Source organism: Ambystoma mexicanum, chromosome 9, assembly GCF_040938575.1.
Source record: "Ambystoma mexicanum isolate Mex_15411 chromosome 9, UKY_AmexF1_1, whole genome shotgun sequence".
Lineage (NCBI taxonomy): Eukaryota > Metazoa > Chordata > Amphibia > Caudata > Ambystomatidae > Ambystoma > Ambystoma mexicanum.
In genome coordinates, this window is record NC_090931.1 from 179,553,629 (window position 1) to 179,570,627 (window position 16,999).

Sequence of the window (16,999 nt, forward strand, 5' to 3'; positions counted from 1 at the left end):
AAACACGGTACTGACAGCTCTAATGGAACCACCTTACGAGCCTATTCATAGATGCGAAATGAAATTCTTACCATGGAAAACGAGGAGGATCAGTGAGTTACAAGCTTTATCAGAACCTCCTTTCACATTGTTCCACAAAGACCGAGTCATTCTGAGAACCCATCCTAAATTCCTTCCCAAAGTTTTGTCGGAGATGCCTCTCACAGAGCGCATTGTCCTCCAAACTTTCTTCCAGAATAACACATCTGATGCAGAAAGATCTTTGCATTCTCTAGATGTGGCAGGGGTCCTAAAATTTTACCTACAGAGAACTAAGGAGTTCTGCTCCTCCAACAGATTGTTCATTGCCTTCTCTGGACGCACTTAAGGTCAACAGATTGGCACGTTGGGTTTCTCTGTATCACCCACTGTCATCAATCCAAAGGCGACCCTCCCTCCCCCACCCCCACCCCCACCCCCACTCCCCCCTTCACCAGACCTCCTTTGGTGCACTCCACCAGAAGGGCAGTTTCAGTGGCTTGTCATGCAGGGGTAGCTTTGAAGGACATTTGCAGAGCCGTTACCTGGAGCACTCTGCACACGTTCGCCAAGTATTACTGCCTGACAGAAGATGCCAACAAAACCTGCAGTTGGCCAGGCAGTGCTCCGCCATCTCTTTGCATAAGGTAGGATCTGCCTTCCTCCCGCCTTTCCCTGGGTTTGTAACCTTGGTGATGCTGTATGGCAAAGGCTTGCAGAAGTTTCTGCAGATCTATGTATAGATGTGGGCAAGTTTTAACTGCTTGGTATTCTATTAAAGCATCTGAATCTATGAAAGATCCAATGCTGGAGAAGTTAGTTACTTACCAATGCTGGAGAAATACAGTTACAGGTATCGTTCATAGATTCACATGCGCCCACCTGCCTCCCCTAAAGGCTGCTCCTACGCTCGGCACCATCATACTGTAGTCTCTATGGTTCAAAATCTGGAGGTGGCTGACTGGGGCGGAGCTTAAACCCTGCCACCTCATTGGTTAGGGCCATAAAGCACCAAAATGAGGTTACACAGAGGTCTACAATTAAAAGTATGCAAATAGACTTACACTCCAGGTTTCTTGGTAAAACACTTAATTTATTTCAGTCAGTTGGAAAACATTCACTAGAAGGAAGCAATACATGTCGCACACAACTATACTTCGGTTCTTCACAATAGAAGATTCTGAGGCATTTCAACTACTTTGAAGGAGGAGCAAAATGGCATAAGTTAATAAAACAAAGGTTACAATTACTCTTAGATGGTGCAGAGGCTTTGAGTTCACCAGAGGAATTGATTCAATGCAATAGGTTAGGCCAAAGTCAGTGGGCTAAAGTCTTGGATAGGTAAAAACAGTTCTGGTAAGTAAACAGTAAAGTCTCTGTAGAGGTTCTCAGAAGTAGTTCGTAAAAGAAAGAATCATATGTTGGGTCACAAACTGATCCAAGTTGGGGAAGTTTCAAGCACTTTCATTGCGAGAGTTGAGTACTGTCTCGTTTCACAGTACCTTTACAATTGAAGAAAGATTCAGCTGAAGACTACTGTTCCAGCAGTTCCTGTAGATCTCGCTGTTACTGAGCCTCAGTCGTGGGGACAAGAGGGAAGAAGTCGGGACTCCTGCACTGGTCAAAAAGCTGGCAAGTGGAAAATCTTCGATTGCGGTAGCTGTAGACAAGCATACAAACTGGTGTCTCTCTCCCTGGTTATTCGGTTTCCTGCAGCACTCTGAGGAAAATACAACCGGCTCCGAGAATGGTATCCAGGTGGCTTAGGGTTCGAGTTGATTGGTCCTACCAACTCAAAGGGAGAAGTTGTCATTGGGAGGGGCTTCTCTGTCGAGATGAACTTGGCGATTCAGACCTCCAGCAGGGCTTCACTGGGCAAACCAACGGTCCAGGAGTTGCCGCAGCCGTCGTCCTCAAGCTAGTCTTCGGTTCTTTCGTTCCAGTGGTCGATTCTGCCTTCCAAAAGACTTACCTCTTATCCAGTTTTCTCCCATTCATTCCAGCCTAGCTGCCACCCGCCCAGCAGGGTGGCTGTCCTTGCCGGACAGTCAGCCAGCCAGGGAGGCCAGCCAGGTCTGTAAATGAATGGGAAAGGGGGAAGTTTTTGGGACTAGAGGAAGTCGACCACTGGAGGACAACATCCAATGAAGACTTGTTGAGGCTCCAGCAGCAACCACCTGGACCATGGAGTGCCCGGTGAAGCCCTGCAGCTGTGCTGACTCACAATTGTGTCTGGGAAGACCCATACGGAATGATTTCTTTGGGCTGTTGGGACCAACTAGCCTTAAGACAAGCTTCATTTCGGTGCACCACACGACTTACTGTGACTTTCCAAGGCTGCAGAATCCCAATGCTTGGGGACCCCTGACCATCCTAGAGTGCATGGTCTTCAGAAGTGCGAATCCGGCCAACACTTTGCTGGCATCCAGAGGACCCTACAAAAGCAGGAAATCTTCATCCAGAGTCCCCTCAGAGTCCAGGACCTAGGGATCAAGAGGCTTCCGACCAGAGCTGTTTGTTCTTCTTTGGTGCCAAAACCACAAAAGGCAGCTGTATAATAATAATTAGTATCAAGGAGGTAAGTCCATTGCTGCAGAGCCCCTCTCGAGTGCTGCCGCAGAAGCCCGTCGGACGTCCTCCCTTTAGTCACCACGACCAAGGACCAGTGTTGGGCAAGATTGTATGCAGTACGCTTTGGGTGTACTAAAATAACCTTGATCTTCTGGCAATAGGGACCCAACCTTTGGTAAGTCTGAATTACACAGGTTAGTAGTGTGGCTGAGCAGTCAGGCTCATCTCAAAAGGGGTCAATGTGAGCAGTAATGTTGCGACAGTTTCACAGAAGCAGTTTTTCAAATAAACACTTACATTAAAGATTCTTGATAAAACAATTATACATTTATTTCAGTTGGTTATATAAGCCTTCTTCAAAAGGGAGTAATATATGTAATACGTATAATACACTTTAAAACACTTAAATCAGATGATACTCATCGGGGATGGCACACTGACACTTCCTACACCCTCAGGTCACTTAAATAGTTAGGACATTGATTTATCACTGTTACATTTAGAGCAATACTGAGTTTGGTGTAAAAGATGGAAGAGAGGAAAAAGAGGTTAGCAAATAATTCACAAACGGGTAAGTACTTTTTAAAAACCTTCCAATGTCAGATAGGTTTAATCCTTTTCTGAGGAAAAGATAAAGCACAGAGTCAAAGGGAAGAGTAGTCTCTCAGGGAGCCAGGACAGCCAATGTTAATTGCACAATGTCTAGGGGAGCTGAGGATCTTCTTTGCAGGTAGGGAAAAAGTCGTGCAGTGTTTTTAGAAATGTTTGTAGAAAATAGAACACTGAAGGGCCACAAGCTGGAAGGCATGAGGGGCAAAGCTATAGCAACTCTGCAAGGTAACCAAGACGGGTCTCAACTGAGAACAAACAAGGCTACACAACAAGAGGCAAGTTCTCTAACACTTTACAGTACCTCTGGTTAGAAGAAATGGTTCCAGCTGGCTTCTGTTCCTGTACAGCTCTGCAGATCCTGTTGTTCCTGAGCCTCAGTCATGGGGACAAGAGGGCGGACGTCTGGGGACCCCTGCTCTGCAGTGGGAAGGTCAGCAGCAGCAATGGGTAAACTTCAATTCAGCGGTCCTTCAGTGTTTCAGCTCCTCGCGTCTGACGGCAAATAGCAACACTGCGGTTCTCTGATACCACTCTGGACTTTCCTCGCATCTGGGTTCAGCACTCTTGAGGTGGCTCAGGTCTGGTCAAACCTGCTTCAGGGAAGTGCGGAGGATCTTCCTGTCGCTCTGGTCAGACTTAAAAGCAACGTACACAATCAGGTGTTCCTCGTACAGCCAGCTCCGAGAGGATGTACAGACATGCTTACTTTGAAGTTGATTGGTCCCACCAACTCAGAGGGAGAAGTCCTTGCAGGGCTTCTCTAATCGAGGCAAATTCGGAGCTTCAGCACAGCAGCAGGGCTTCACCGGGCAAACCAACGGTCCAGGAGTTGTAGCAGGTGACCTCTTCAAGTTCTTCGTTTCCTTCGTCCATCGGTTGACTCTGCCTTCCAATCCAAGAGACTTGCCTTTTATTCAGTTCTCTCCCATTCATTCCAGCCTAGCTGCCACTCACCCAGCAGGGTGGCTGTCCTTGCCGGACAGCCAGCCAATCAGAGTGCATTTGGGTCTCCTAGGAGACTAAGCACAGGGATTTTCGGGTACCTCCCACACTTCCTGCCTACCCCAGACACTCTTGAGCCAGAGTCGGGTTTCACTCCTGAAGCCTGCCAAAGCCGAATGAACAGAGACCAAACCTGGTTTGGTATGCAGAGAAAAACTCTAGAAGGACCTTTCCACAAAGACATGGCGAAAAAAGCACGGGAACCATTTTAGCAACAATGACTGGGCGCCATCTTGAAAAACATGGCTCGCGCGATTTAACGTTACCAGAGCTATGAATAGTTAGCGGTCGGGAAAAATCATGGTATTTTGTTGTAAAACCACTGCCATGAGCCATTCTGAGAGGAAAGGGGTAGCATTTGAGTGCTACAGGAGTATCTAGACACCGGGGATACTAAGTAACCACTCCAGCACTCTATTGTAAGATAGGGTGTGCTTGGACTAGGAATTTGAAAAGACTAGTAAAGTCAATTTCACTTTACCTTCTCTGGGATAAACGGTTTCCCAGAGTAAGTAATTTAAACTTTGGGGAAGCCTGAAAGGCTTTCCTGTGTCACTGCATTGAGGGTGCTGTGTGACACAATTGAAAAAGATGCCTATGGAGTTGGTTGGACTCCATAACCAAAGGAAACGCCAGGGTAAATCGCATATCAAAATACACGAGTGGGGGAAAAAAAAGTCACTCTCTCCAGGTAAAAAAAAACAAGTCTTCAAAATCCAGCAAAGTTGCTGGGGTTCTCTAGGGTGAAGAGAATTGGCACATATTTGAGAATTCTCCCTAACAGGGTGTGCCAACAATTAAGATTTCCATCTGTTGCTGTTGAGGCGAAGATGATTAGCTGCCATCCATGCCTGAATTGTAGAGTAAATGTTTTGGAGGGTAATGGAGTCATCTGTGTAATTGTCTGAGAGTGGGATCAGGATTTGCATGTTATCGGCATAGTAGGTGTAAGCTATGCCGAGGGAGTCTAGGATGTTAGTGGCCTGGTAAAGATCTTGTATAGGTTGGTGGCGATGCAGGACCCTTGGGATACACTACAGGTGATTAGGAGGGGGGAGGTGTTGGCAGTGTCCAAGACTCTCAGCACTCTGCCTTCCAGGAAGAATGCAATCCAGGCAGAAGCAGGTGGGAAGAATTTAGCATGGATGGTAAGGTGGTGAAAGAGGATTTGGTGGTTCAGCATTTTGCATGCTGCGGATCATTCTAGGAGCAAGGCAGTTACGTTCATCCCAGATCTCAAGCTGATTTTCAGATTCTGTGCCATGCATCCCTAGGATTTGTTTTCCTCCAAGAATTGCTGAACCTGCAAGTAGGCTTCTTGGTTTAAGATGCTTAGTAGAAAGGGGGCAGTTGTAATTGGCCTATATTTTGATGGAATGGATGGGTCTAGTGAGGTTTTTAAGGCTGGCTGGCTGGCTGGCACAGTGCTTTTGGAGAAGGATGCATTTATGAAGGCTGCAGTGACTGGGGGTAGCAAGTCAGCAGTCTTTGACGAGGGATGCTGGGCAAATATCCCCTTTGCATTTAGAGGCTTTCAAGCATTGTATTAGCTTTAAGACTTTGCTTTTGGTGATTTCTCTGAAGGAGAATGGATTGGTGGAGGGAACTGGGGAGGTGGGAGTGTGGCTGTAGGGTCATTATTCGGCGTTTTATAAGGGTACTTTTAGGTTTAGGGTGTCGATTTTTACCTAAGAGCACTGCTTGAATGTCAGAGCACCACATAGCGTCTTTGTTGAGGCTGGTGGGGTAGGAGATTCAAGTTCCCTGAATGTTAAAGATGTCTTTTGTATAGAGTTGGCCATGCTGATTCTTGCGTTGAAGGAGTTTGCTTTTGCTGCAATTGTGGCAGCTTTGTAGCATTTTGATAATATGCTGAACTCCTTTTTCAGAGTTGGAGGGGTCCTTCAGCCAAGTGAGCTGGGCTTGTTTCTGAGTACGCAGTTCCATGAGGTCTGGGGTAAACCAAGAGTTTGAATGTCTATCTTGGATTTGTGTGGGGCTGGGGGGGGGGGGGAGGGGGCGCTAAGGTATCCATAGCTTTGGAAAGGATTGTGGTATGTTGCCACTATTGCGTTGTGGTTGGATGAGATCCGGCGCTGGAGGTCTGGGATGTTAAGCAGGGGAAGGATGTTGTCTCTAGTGAGCTTCCGTGAGTTTCGTGCTAGCGCAGGAGGTAGAGGTTTGGGTGTGGTTTTGGCTTTGGCGGGCTGTGGGATGGAGAAGATGGTGGTCTGATCAAGGACAGGGAAGGTTGGCACTGGTGGAGATCTTACCGTTGTGGTCGGCTCCAGCCTAGAGTACGTCCTTTAGAGTGTGGGAATGGTAATGTGCTGTCAGAATCCTAGGTTGTCAAGGGCGTCGGAAAGCGAAGATGCATATTGGTCATTTGGGTCATGGAGGCCCAGATTAAGGTCTCCTAGCAGGATCATTTTATAGGGGGCTTTTAGGTTCTCAAGTAGAATATGAAGTAGGTTTTGATCAGCGTTTTTGGGGGGGGGGTGGAGAGGGGCAGGTGGGCGGTAGAGGTGGATGGTGATAGTTTATGTAGGTGAAGGCGAGAATTTGAGTGATCGTCAGTAGAACCCTCAAGGGTGGCGTTTCCCCTTCTGAGGGGACGGATTCTCTGGCTATAAGGGGATGCCACCTCCACTGGCAGAGGGTCTGTCATTCTGGAAGATGGTGTATCCTGGAGGTACTGCTAGGGATGGGGCACGGCCAAAGGCCTCATGAAGCCAAGTCTCAGCTATGGCGTTGCACTAGACAACCTCATCTCCAAACACAAACGCATGTGCAGGCAGTGATCGAGCGTTAATGAATGAAGGTGCCGTTCAAGAGGGGCTGGGTGGCTGTGGTCGGGAGACACTGGCCATAGCCCTGCTTGGACTTGGAATGGTGAGCGGGCGTGCGTCAAGCTGTTGGAGGCTAGGTGCTGGTTGTTTCGGGTGGCTAACTGGTAAGGCTGTGTTCTTGATCGTGTTAGGTGGAGATGTTTGTAAGGGTTTTGGGGGTTGCAAGATTGGGGGATGGCGGTGTCAACTGAGGGTGTAGCAGTGCAGGGATAGGCTTGGTGTTGACTCCCAGGGTGGCAGTGGTGGTGCGCTGAGGGGACAAGTCCTTCCTGGGGATAAAAACTAGTTTGAGTAGTGTTGAGCGCGGGGCCTTGGCTGCTCATTGCAGAGAGTGAGTAGGTTGGCATGGGTAGGGGCGGGGGGGTAACGTGGTTACATTGTTGGCTTGGGAGGGTAGGCAGCTTGGGGGGGGTGCAAGAGGTGGTACAGTTGTGCAGGCGCAGACTGGCTTTTCTTAGTCTGCTTTAGGGTTGATGTGATAAGGGGGCTGCGACAGCAGCGTGAGTGCAGTCGCTCATTACTAAGCAGGGTCCTTAGATTGTTGGGGTAGAGGGGCGTTATTCAGGTGTCGGAGGGAGCGTGGCTACATTTGGCCAGCAAGTGGGAAGGAAAGTGGTGGGATTGGGCAGCCTGTGAGGGAATTCTGGACAGCGCAGAGCGTGGGAGCAACTTACTGTCGCGGGCAAGCATGGATCAACTAATGCAGGCATATCACTTTGTGACGAGGGCCACTGCTGTTAGATGCGGATACCTTTGCTGTGCGCAGGCTTGATATAGATGGATCAGAAAGCCTAGCAGCAATAGACTGACTTTGCAATGTGTGCCCATACGCACAGGCTTGTGGGGGAGTTTTCCTGATCAGGGCTCTCGTACCATGTTGGAACTGACTGGCATTCGCGCTGGCATTGAATTCAGCCTGAGCGAGCACTGAGGTTTGAGGCAGTGCTTAGTTCTCTGGGTGCTGTAGGCAATTGCAACGCTTTTATACTGTGCTAGTTCTGTCAGAGCGCAGGCAGACGTTTGTATGCCGAATGCTAGCCACACCCCGATATTGATTGGGTAGCTTGTTTGGTCATGGGGAGGATAACCAATCATTATGCGAGAGCAGCGCTTCACTCAGTGCTGGTTTGAGAAAGGTGCTGCGTAGTGGCAGAGGGATTTCCGGGTGACACAATAACAAAACATCTGCATTAGCAATTTGTACTTTATTTTCTAGCATGCAGCGTTTAGCAGTATTTCGGGCAAAGCTAGCATACACTTCTGTATCGACTGTTTGTCTTTGCAATGGTGTTGGCTAAACGAATAATGCTTGTACTAGTGTTTGGGCTTTGCGGTCTATCTTGGCTCAAATAACGTCTGAATTACATTACAATATTGCTGCTCGCTAACTCCAATTGGTGGGAACTCTGCATTCTCTTGCACAGATTTGAGGACATTGCAATGTTTAGACTAAGTAGGGACAAGTGGCGGTGCAGACGCATCATCATCATTATATATTATAGTGCGCCTATAGACAAGTGTTTCAGGGCACGACAAGGCATGGTGGTGGGGACAAACAACGATTTTACTAGGCCAAGTGACATTGAGATCGTGCATGTGAGGAGTGGGAATGGGAAACGTTCAGAGGCAAGGGGAGAAGTGCAAAACATAGGATCAAGACAAAAAAAAGTGCGGCCAAAAGGTGGCGGTGCAGGGGTTAAGTGCAGATAACCAGTGTTAAATAAGTGCAGGTAGAGGGGACTGTATGGATGCGGAATACAGACCGAGTGCACGGTTGCCAGGAGGCAGTGCAAGTGTGCAACTGGGAAGGCAGGGATCTGGGTCTGTGATTCAGTGGGTTGCCAGGTAACCAGTGCATTTTCAAGCATGAGATCAGCAGAGAAGTGGAAGAAAGAAGGCCGAAGCAAAGAGGTCTTGATCGGCTTCCAGAGCCAGAGATGGTTCTGCTCAAGTTTCAGAGAGGCTGTTCCAGAGGGAGGCACTGGCTGAAGAGACATCTCCCCGAACTCTGTGCTTAGAGGCGACTGAACCTCATGGAGTTGGAAGCCAGAACAGCTCAAGAAGGAAGATTTTGGACCCAGCCCCCGAAGGCCTTGTGGACCATGCAAAGGGTCTTGAATTTAATCCTTGCAGCCACTGGGAGCCAATGGAGAGATTTCAGTGCTGGAGAGTTACGGCCCCAGGGCTTAAGGCCAAGGATAAGTCTTGCAGTCCTATTCTGGATGAGTTGCAGAGGACAGAGTAAAGGAGGGTAGATTTAAAGAGGCTACAGTGGTCAAGTCTAGTGAGAACCAGAGCTCTGGAGACAGTGAGCTTCTGGGGGAGGGGGAGGGGGAGGAGGGGGGAGGAAAGGAAGAATACCTCTGAGGAGGTGCAGTCGGTAGTGTGACTTCTTAGTCATCGGAAACGGGGGAGAAGGAGAGGGTGGAATCAAAGATAACCCTCAGGTTCTTGGCGTCACAGGTGGTAGCAGGAAGAGGGCCAAGGGAGGCTGGCCAGAGTGGCGGGATAGGTGAGTGCCGGTATGCTAATTAGAGGATCTGTCTTACTGACATTAAGGCAGAGATGGCTGGCGGCGCACCACGCGTACAGTCATGGATGAGAGGAGGAGGAGCAGAGGGGAGCCTGAGAGCGAGCTGGGTGTCATCTGCATAGCACTGAAAGTTGGAGCAGAGAGCAGCAATGTGTTGGGTGAGAGGTGCCAGATATTGGTTGAACAACTAGGGAGAGCTGTTAGACACCTGGGAACACCATGTGGAGGGAGATGGAGAGGAAGGACCCAAGTTGGGCCTAGAAGGGTTAGCCAGAGAGGAAAGTCAGCCAGGCCAGCGCCTACAGTGATACCCAGATTATCACAGAGCCTGTTGGCATGGTTGACCGTGTTGAAGGCAGAAGAGAGATCCAGTAGGATGAGGACAGAGGGGAGGTTGGAATCGAGGTTGGAGAGCAGGTCTTCACGGATGTTCAGGAGAGCAGTTTCCGTGCTTCTGGCTGCTTTGAAGCCAGACTGATGGTCATGAAGACAACCAACAGATTCAGTGTGAAGATTAAGCTGGGAGATGGCTAGCTTTTCCAGGAGTATGCCCAGGAAAGAGTGATGGAGATAGGATAATAATTATTCAGAAGGGAGTTGTCGACTGAGGTTTCTTGAGAGGGTGGACGAGTGCTTAAGATGGGGGGTTGGGGGGGGGGGGGGGGTTCCAGAGGCGAAAGAGTGATTGCAGAAGTCAGCCAAGGCTTGGGTGAGGGTGTCAATTTGGTCCTTGATGGTTTTGGAATAACAGAGGAACCCGCTTAGAAGAGGTTTTCTTAGATCAGACTTGTCCAGAAACCTCGTCAGGGGAGGAGAGAGGAAAGGCAGAGAAAGCAAGGGGGACTGACTGCAACGGGCCAGAGGAGGAGATGATAGTGGGTGGACAGGATGAATTGGGTTTTAGAGATGAAGTGAGAAGCCAGGGACATGCAGATGGCCTGGGAAGGGACAGGAGAGCTAGAGACTGCGGAAGGATTGGCCAATTCCTTGCAGATTTGGTATTGCCTTTTGGAGCAGGTGACAGGCCAGTTTGTCAGAGGATGTACATGATGCCAACCAGTTCCTCTTAGTCACTCTGCATTTGCGTTTAAGGGTGATGAGGTCGGAGTCGTACCAGGAGTTGCACTTGATTTTAGGCTTCATGCGATCCTCATGACACAGGGGCAAGTACATCAAGAGTAGCAGATAGCAGAATGGAGAGGGCTATGTCACGGTGTGTCAGCCAGAGATGCAGAAGGGAGAGAAAGTGGCAAAAGCCTCAACAGACACATTCTTCATAGGTCGAATGACAGACGGTGGGTGGCAGTTTCGGGGTAGAATTGGCCTGGGGGTAGTGAGGGAGATGAGGAAGTGATCACTCCAGGAGAGAGGAGTGGTGAGGGGGTTAGAGAGGGCGAGGTGAGAGGAGATAAGAACATAGAGTGTGCCCTGCAGAGTGAGTCGGGCCAGAGGGAAGAATAGAGACGCAGAGGTCACGAACAAGACCTGTGGCAGGACAGGAGGCATCCAGTTGGATTTTGAAGTCTCCAAGGAGGAGTTGAGTGGTCGAGGCCAGGAGGGAGAAACAGAACTATGCCCACTCGGAGAGGAAGGAGGTGATCTGACCCGGTGGCCGGTAGATAGTGGCAACTATGAGAATGACCAGGAGAGAGAGAAAGCAGACAGATGAGGTATTCAAAGGAGGAGTAGGCCTGCATAGAAATGGAGGTAGGGGTCCGCTCTAGAAAGATCAAGGCTACACCACCAGAACGGCTGGATCTGGGCATGTAGAGTATCTTGTAGCCATCGGGGAGGAGAGTATCAAAGCTTGTGATGGGTGGCTGGCAGTGAACCATGTCTCTGCAACACCAAGGAAATCGAGGTCCAGTTCTTCCAGGAGACGGCAGATGTCGAGAATGTTTTACAGCTGAATGAGAATTAAGAGTGGCGAGGAAGAGAAGGTTGCCGTCCTTGAAAGACTTGGCAGGGCGGGAATAATGGGAGGAGAGGGCAAGGTAGCTGAAGAGGAGGAAGAGGGCACCAGAGAGGTGGCAACGGGAGTGTACAGCAGGAGCAGAAAGGAAATTGATAAGTTGTGGGAAACGTCTGTCAAAGAGGTTGACCCGAGGGCCCTTGAAACAAGATGGTGCCATTAAGGTAGAGCTTAATGTTGACCCTTTAGGAGTGGAAGGAAGCCAGGAGGGCCTCCCAGCGGGGGCCACCATTAATGAGAGAATAGGGAAAAGGAGCGAGCAGAGACCATATGAAGAGACCCTAGGTCTGGCGAAGGTACGACGGAGGATGTCAGTGAGGGTCTGTCTGGAGGAAGCACTGGTGTAGGCATCAGCGCTAGGGAGGTCAGGGTTGGAGACCAGGATATCCTTTTTTAATTTCTTCCTACCAGACTTAGTGTGAAGGGTGGGATAGTCAATGGTGAAACAGTTGGAGAAGATGGGAGAAACGGAGAGCGCCATGGGTGATGAAGTGGAAGAGGAGATTGAAGTGGGGTGGATGGGGGGTGGGGGGAGTGAGCGGATCGGAAGAGGGGGTTGAAACACTGGGGGAGAGCAAGGGGGATGCAAGCAGAAGAGAAAGAACATTACAGGAACAGACAGAATGCAGTCACTTGGCACAGCGAAGTACGGAATTAAACTGTGCAGGATGAAACACAAAGCAGCCTCTGGACACAACTAAGTTCGAGAGAATTAACAGTGCAGGTAGTTAGTAGAGATAGCCAACGTTAGAGAAAAGTTAGGTGCTCCATTGATTTCCAGTGTCCCAAGCATATGGCGGTCACCTCAGCTTCCATGTGCACTTGGTGGGAGGCGGCGTAAACAGTGAGTTCCCCAGACCCGGCCAGGGAACAGACGGGGCCCAGGAAGTGGGCCTTTTTGGTGAGGGGGCAGGCTAAAGCCTACTGGTCCCCGATAGGCCAATTAGGTCCACACACAACCAATCAGCTGCAACAAGAGGGGAGAGGACTCCAAAGAACCATCAAAGTTGCGGGTGAAAAATGCCAGCCATATTGTACTGACCTCGAGGTCCAAAAGCAATGACCCAATGCTTGCCCTCCCTCTCCCTGCCTGCCTCACCTGCAGCTGGTGAATGTGGGAGTAATGCGGCCGCAAGGAGAGCCCTCCGAGACTGTAGGTGCAGCAGTGCAGGGAGTCGCATCCTTGTGGCTCACTAGCAGAAGGCCATTATATTGTTATGCAAGCTACATTTCAGGGCATCATGATAGTCTGTGGGATGTTGTCCTGGGTCCATTCGTAGTTGTGGCAGACAGTACCTGTTGCGGACTTGCCTAAAAATACTGGTAGTGATTCTGAAAAAGGTTTATGCTTTGGTCTGTGTACCTTAAGCATTGTTACATTTTTATTTTGGGTTTATGATTCTATGACAAAGTACTTACCCACCAAGATTCACCTTGGCCATACTTCTGGGTGAATGTGTTTCTGTTGAACCATTTGTGTGCTACACGTTTTTTGTACAATCATACAGCCCCCTCTCCTAAAATGAACCTGGCTGCTTTGTTTATGGTACTAAATACTCAGTTGGTACAGCCTTATACTGTCTTGGTTGTATGGTTTTACTATGCCCTTAGTTGGACTTCACAAAAACTGTCCTAACATGTATTTACTTTTTTTTAATTGTTAATTGTACTTGCCTACAGGTCACATACTCCTCCTAAAAATGAGCCTGGCTGCTCTGCCATACTACCAAAACCTTTAATACAGACTTATACTAGAAGTTGGGACCTATATACCAAGGGATAGTTTTATAAAGTCTTCTCACAGGCAGACTTTAGGAAAACTCCCTTAACACAGGAGATGCCTCACTCTCATTTTTTACTGGTCAATAACTTATTGTTTTGCTCCCCAGAAATTGGAGGGTGGTTAATAGTCCAAAGACAAGTCATTATAGCTCTTAATGCTGTACACAAGTTCTTTTTTTTAAGTGGTTTTTTACTCTGTATAGTTACTCTGTTGGATCAGTGTTTTGCTGCTGGCTCCCTCTGGCCCTGATGGTAGTTTACTTTCCTTCTAGGTCGTTTTGGTCACCTTGGTCTTGCTATCAACTTGATCACATACGATGATCGATTCAACCTGAAAAGTATTGAGGAGCAGCTGGGAACTGAAATTAAACCAATCCCTGGCAGCATAGACAAAAGCCTTTACGTGGCAGAATATCACAGTGAACCTGTGGATGACGAAAAACCATAAAAAGCATGTAAGTCGAAGCCCAAATGTGAGCACAGGGAATACACTGCTTAAATCTGGCTTTGGTTGGGGCAGAGCAAGCTTACCCAATGCGTCTGGTAATTGGGGAGCTAGTGAATCTTTTGAATCTGTACAAAACTGTTTTTAATTTGCTTTACTTTAATCTGCCTTACAAATGGTTGACTGATTCTAGAAAGCTGAACGTATTGTGGAAAATGAATTGCACTTGGTGTAAAGTGGTGGTCCATCAGCATAAAATGCTGCACTCCACATGATTGCTTTGTTCCGAGTTTGGCTGTGTTTGTCATGTCCGTTGACACATCTTTCAGCAGATGTTTGTGACAGGTACAGTAGACTTGTATGCTACTGTGGCACAAGAAATGGGACTTTAGTACCAAGCATCACCCTTTCTCATTCAAATGTCTCCAGCTTTGAGAGAGAAGACATTTCTAAACCCAACCTTAAAATGGCAGGGTTATACACATGTCTGTCCCTCAAACATTTTATCAAAGTTCGGCTGCTTATTGCCCCGAATTTAGTGGAGTCTGGTCTGCCTAGAATTTGTGTAGTTTGTCAGAGATATCGTGGATGTATTCAACCTGGGATAAGGAATATCTGTTTGGAATGCCTGCTCTAGAGCTCATGCCAATGTAAATTACTTATGTAGCACTTGTACCTTCAAAAATGGAGTTGGCTTTGTAGGTTAACACACAATTTAAATGAATTTAATGTGTTTTTTTTTTTTTTTTTTTTAAGGCTGATTCCGCACTCCTGAAGCCTGAAGTCCTTGGCTCATGATCTGAAACCTTGTTTCTTTGACTGCAGTTTCTCTCTGCAGGTTTTTGTCTCCTTTTTGGTTTTGAACTGCAAAGACCGAGAATCTTCCTTCATTTTTTTTTTTAAATCTGGGAAAGTATCTGAAGTTCTAGATTATTCACAGAAGGAATACCTTTAATTTGCGCCCCCTTCGTTTGCACTGTGTGCTGACTGAACATGAGTTGCACTAACTGCTTTTTTATGGAGGAAACAATATTTTGCGGGATGGAAAAGGCGAAGAATTCCTGGACAAAGAAGACTCTATCGAAGCTTCATCGTTAAAACAGCGTCTGCATTTTCAAGTGGCAAACTTGCTGTGCATCAACTTCTCCTCTGGTTTATTTTTAAATAAAGCTTTAGAGCTTGTTATTCGTGCAAAGTGCCTTATGCTACGAGACCATGCAAGATCTTCCGGAAGTAGCCCTCGGAATTCAGCAGCTCATCTTGTTCGTTTCAGGTTGTCCTTCACCTCCTCTGAAACGCTTTGGTGACCAGGGCTTGTGGATGACATTTATCAGAAATACAACCTAGATTTGTTTTCAGTTCCTTCCTGCACCTGCTCATTCTGAGGGGATGTTGATGCGACACCGAGTTAAACGTGCTGTGTAAATACATGTACTTGACAGAAGACCCAATTCAACATACCTTTGCTGATTAGGTTAAAGAACTCCAGACTGGAGAGGACATTGCATTACTTTGTAATTTTTATTTTTTTTATTTTTGGAGTATGAGCCGTTTTAAGTCCCCTTTGATCTTGCGGAACACTAAAGACTGATTTGCGTCCGCCTTGGACGATCGGCTCCAGCACTTGCGTTGCAGTCTTTGTATGCAGCCATGGCACTCTGTTTTTCTTTTTCTTCCTTGGCTGTTTACCACCAGGAGAAAACAAAACTGTGTGCGTACTTGTACAAACTTTGTAAATATTTTTCATTTACTTGTCCCTGCCCATGTTTTCAAACCCTTTTCCTAGTTTTTATATGTTGTCGGGGGTAAAGAGAAATTGAAAGGATTATAAGGAGCTCAGGATGAGAGGGGTACAGTTTTATTCGCAACACCAGACACACATGCTCTAACTTAGAGTTAGTCCAACTAAGTTGTAATTGCCAAGGAAGCGCTGTTAGTAAGGACTTAAAGGGAGAAACATTGGCTAATTTTGAAAGCACTTTCTATGTAGAATTTAGGAGGCCTAAATTAACTCCCGCTGAGTTTAAAGTATGCAGGGATCCTTATTTATATGCTTGAATTGGAGTAAAGGAAGTCTGCCCGAACATGCATTTTTTGCTCACATTTCAGAGGTGTAGGCCTCTTGTTTATACAGAAGCTTCCTAGCACAGTTGTGCTAGGTTGCAAACATTAGTCTCTGCTGTACCGGTAGGGCTTGGCTGCCTCACAGTTTATTTAAAAGTAATAAAACCAAAGCTACATCTGAAGTTTTCCTTACGTGAACTTCTCTTCCGCCATTGTATACTTCTCACAATTCACAGCGTACGTTATTGAACCAAGCATTCTTTTGAAGGGAGCTGTCCACACACCTACACATGCACTAGTGAATGGGTTCTATTCAAAGATTCCTTTAGTTTTTATGAGCTCCACTCTTATCTCCCCATTGGCAAGTGTTTGTGTTGCTTTAAACTGTATCCCTCCCAACATGCTCGAGGTTTGGCCTGATGTACAGGCAACAATAGGGAGACAAATTATATTGGGGTTTCTTTCTTTCCCCTGGTCAACTGTCTCTCGTGAGGCACCTCAGTAAAACCTGCCTGACTAAAGACGCAGTAGTGGCTTAACCCAACAAGGCATGATTATTTTTCTGTTCTTCCCCCTTGTTTTTTTGTTTATGCCTTGTTAAATTTTAAAATGTGTTACAAAAAGGCCAACCTCTCTGCCTTTTGAAAAGGTACCGGTGCCTCTAGACATTTCAGCGTGTGCGTTTTCTGAAACGCACTATATACAAAAGTAAGCTATGCACCAACATTAGTTAAATCTGGCAGGTACTATAAATTATCCTTTCGCTGTGGGTGGGAGGGTGGATTGTGATTTTTGAGGAAAACTTGACCAAATCTACAATATTTCCCTAGTACTGCAGTAAAATTATTTGAGTTGTTTAATGAGAGGATGATCATAGTGGAAATTCTGTTTTGTTCCTTTTTGCAATTGTGTGCATGGTCAGTTGGGAAGTAGATGGGTAGTGGCCCATGGGCTTTGCACACCATGTTATAACAGAAGTTTAGCTGGCACCGTTCTGCGTTCTGATAGTGTTCCAATCCCAGAACTAACCAGAAATGCAAACTATATTGAAGTATTAAGCTTGGCCTCACTTACCCTTATAGTAGGTCACTTTTGCCAGTGTGACTTATTGTAAGGGCAGGCAGTTCTGGTGCCATGCATTTTTTTCCCCC

At 47.3% G+C, this 16,999-nt stretch overlaps 1 protein-coding gene across 1 annotated transcript in view; it reads left to right on the forward strand.

Moving 5' to 3' along the window:
* DDX6 (DEAD-box helicase 6) overlaps positions 1-14,967 on the forward strand; it is a 451,657-nt gene extending 436,690 nt beyond the window's left edge. The window contains exons 13-14 of the mRNA XM_069614407.1: positions 13,612-13,794; positions 14,541-14,967. Of these exons, the coding sequence (XP_069470508.1) occupies positions 13,612-13,787 (176 nt within the window). The 3' untranslated portion in view covers positions 13,788-13,794; positions 14,541-14,967. The remainder of the gene's footprint in view (positions 1-13,611; positions 13,795-14,540) is intronic.
* Positions 14,968-16,999: the final 2,032 nt, after the last annotated feature.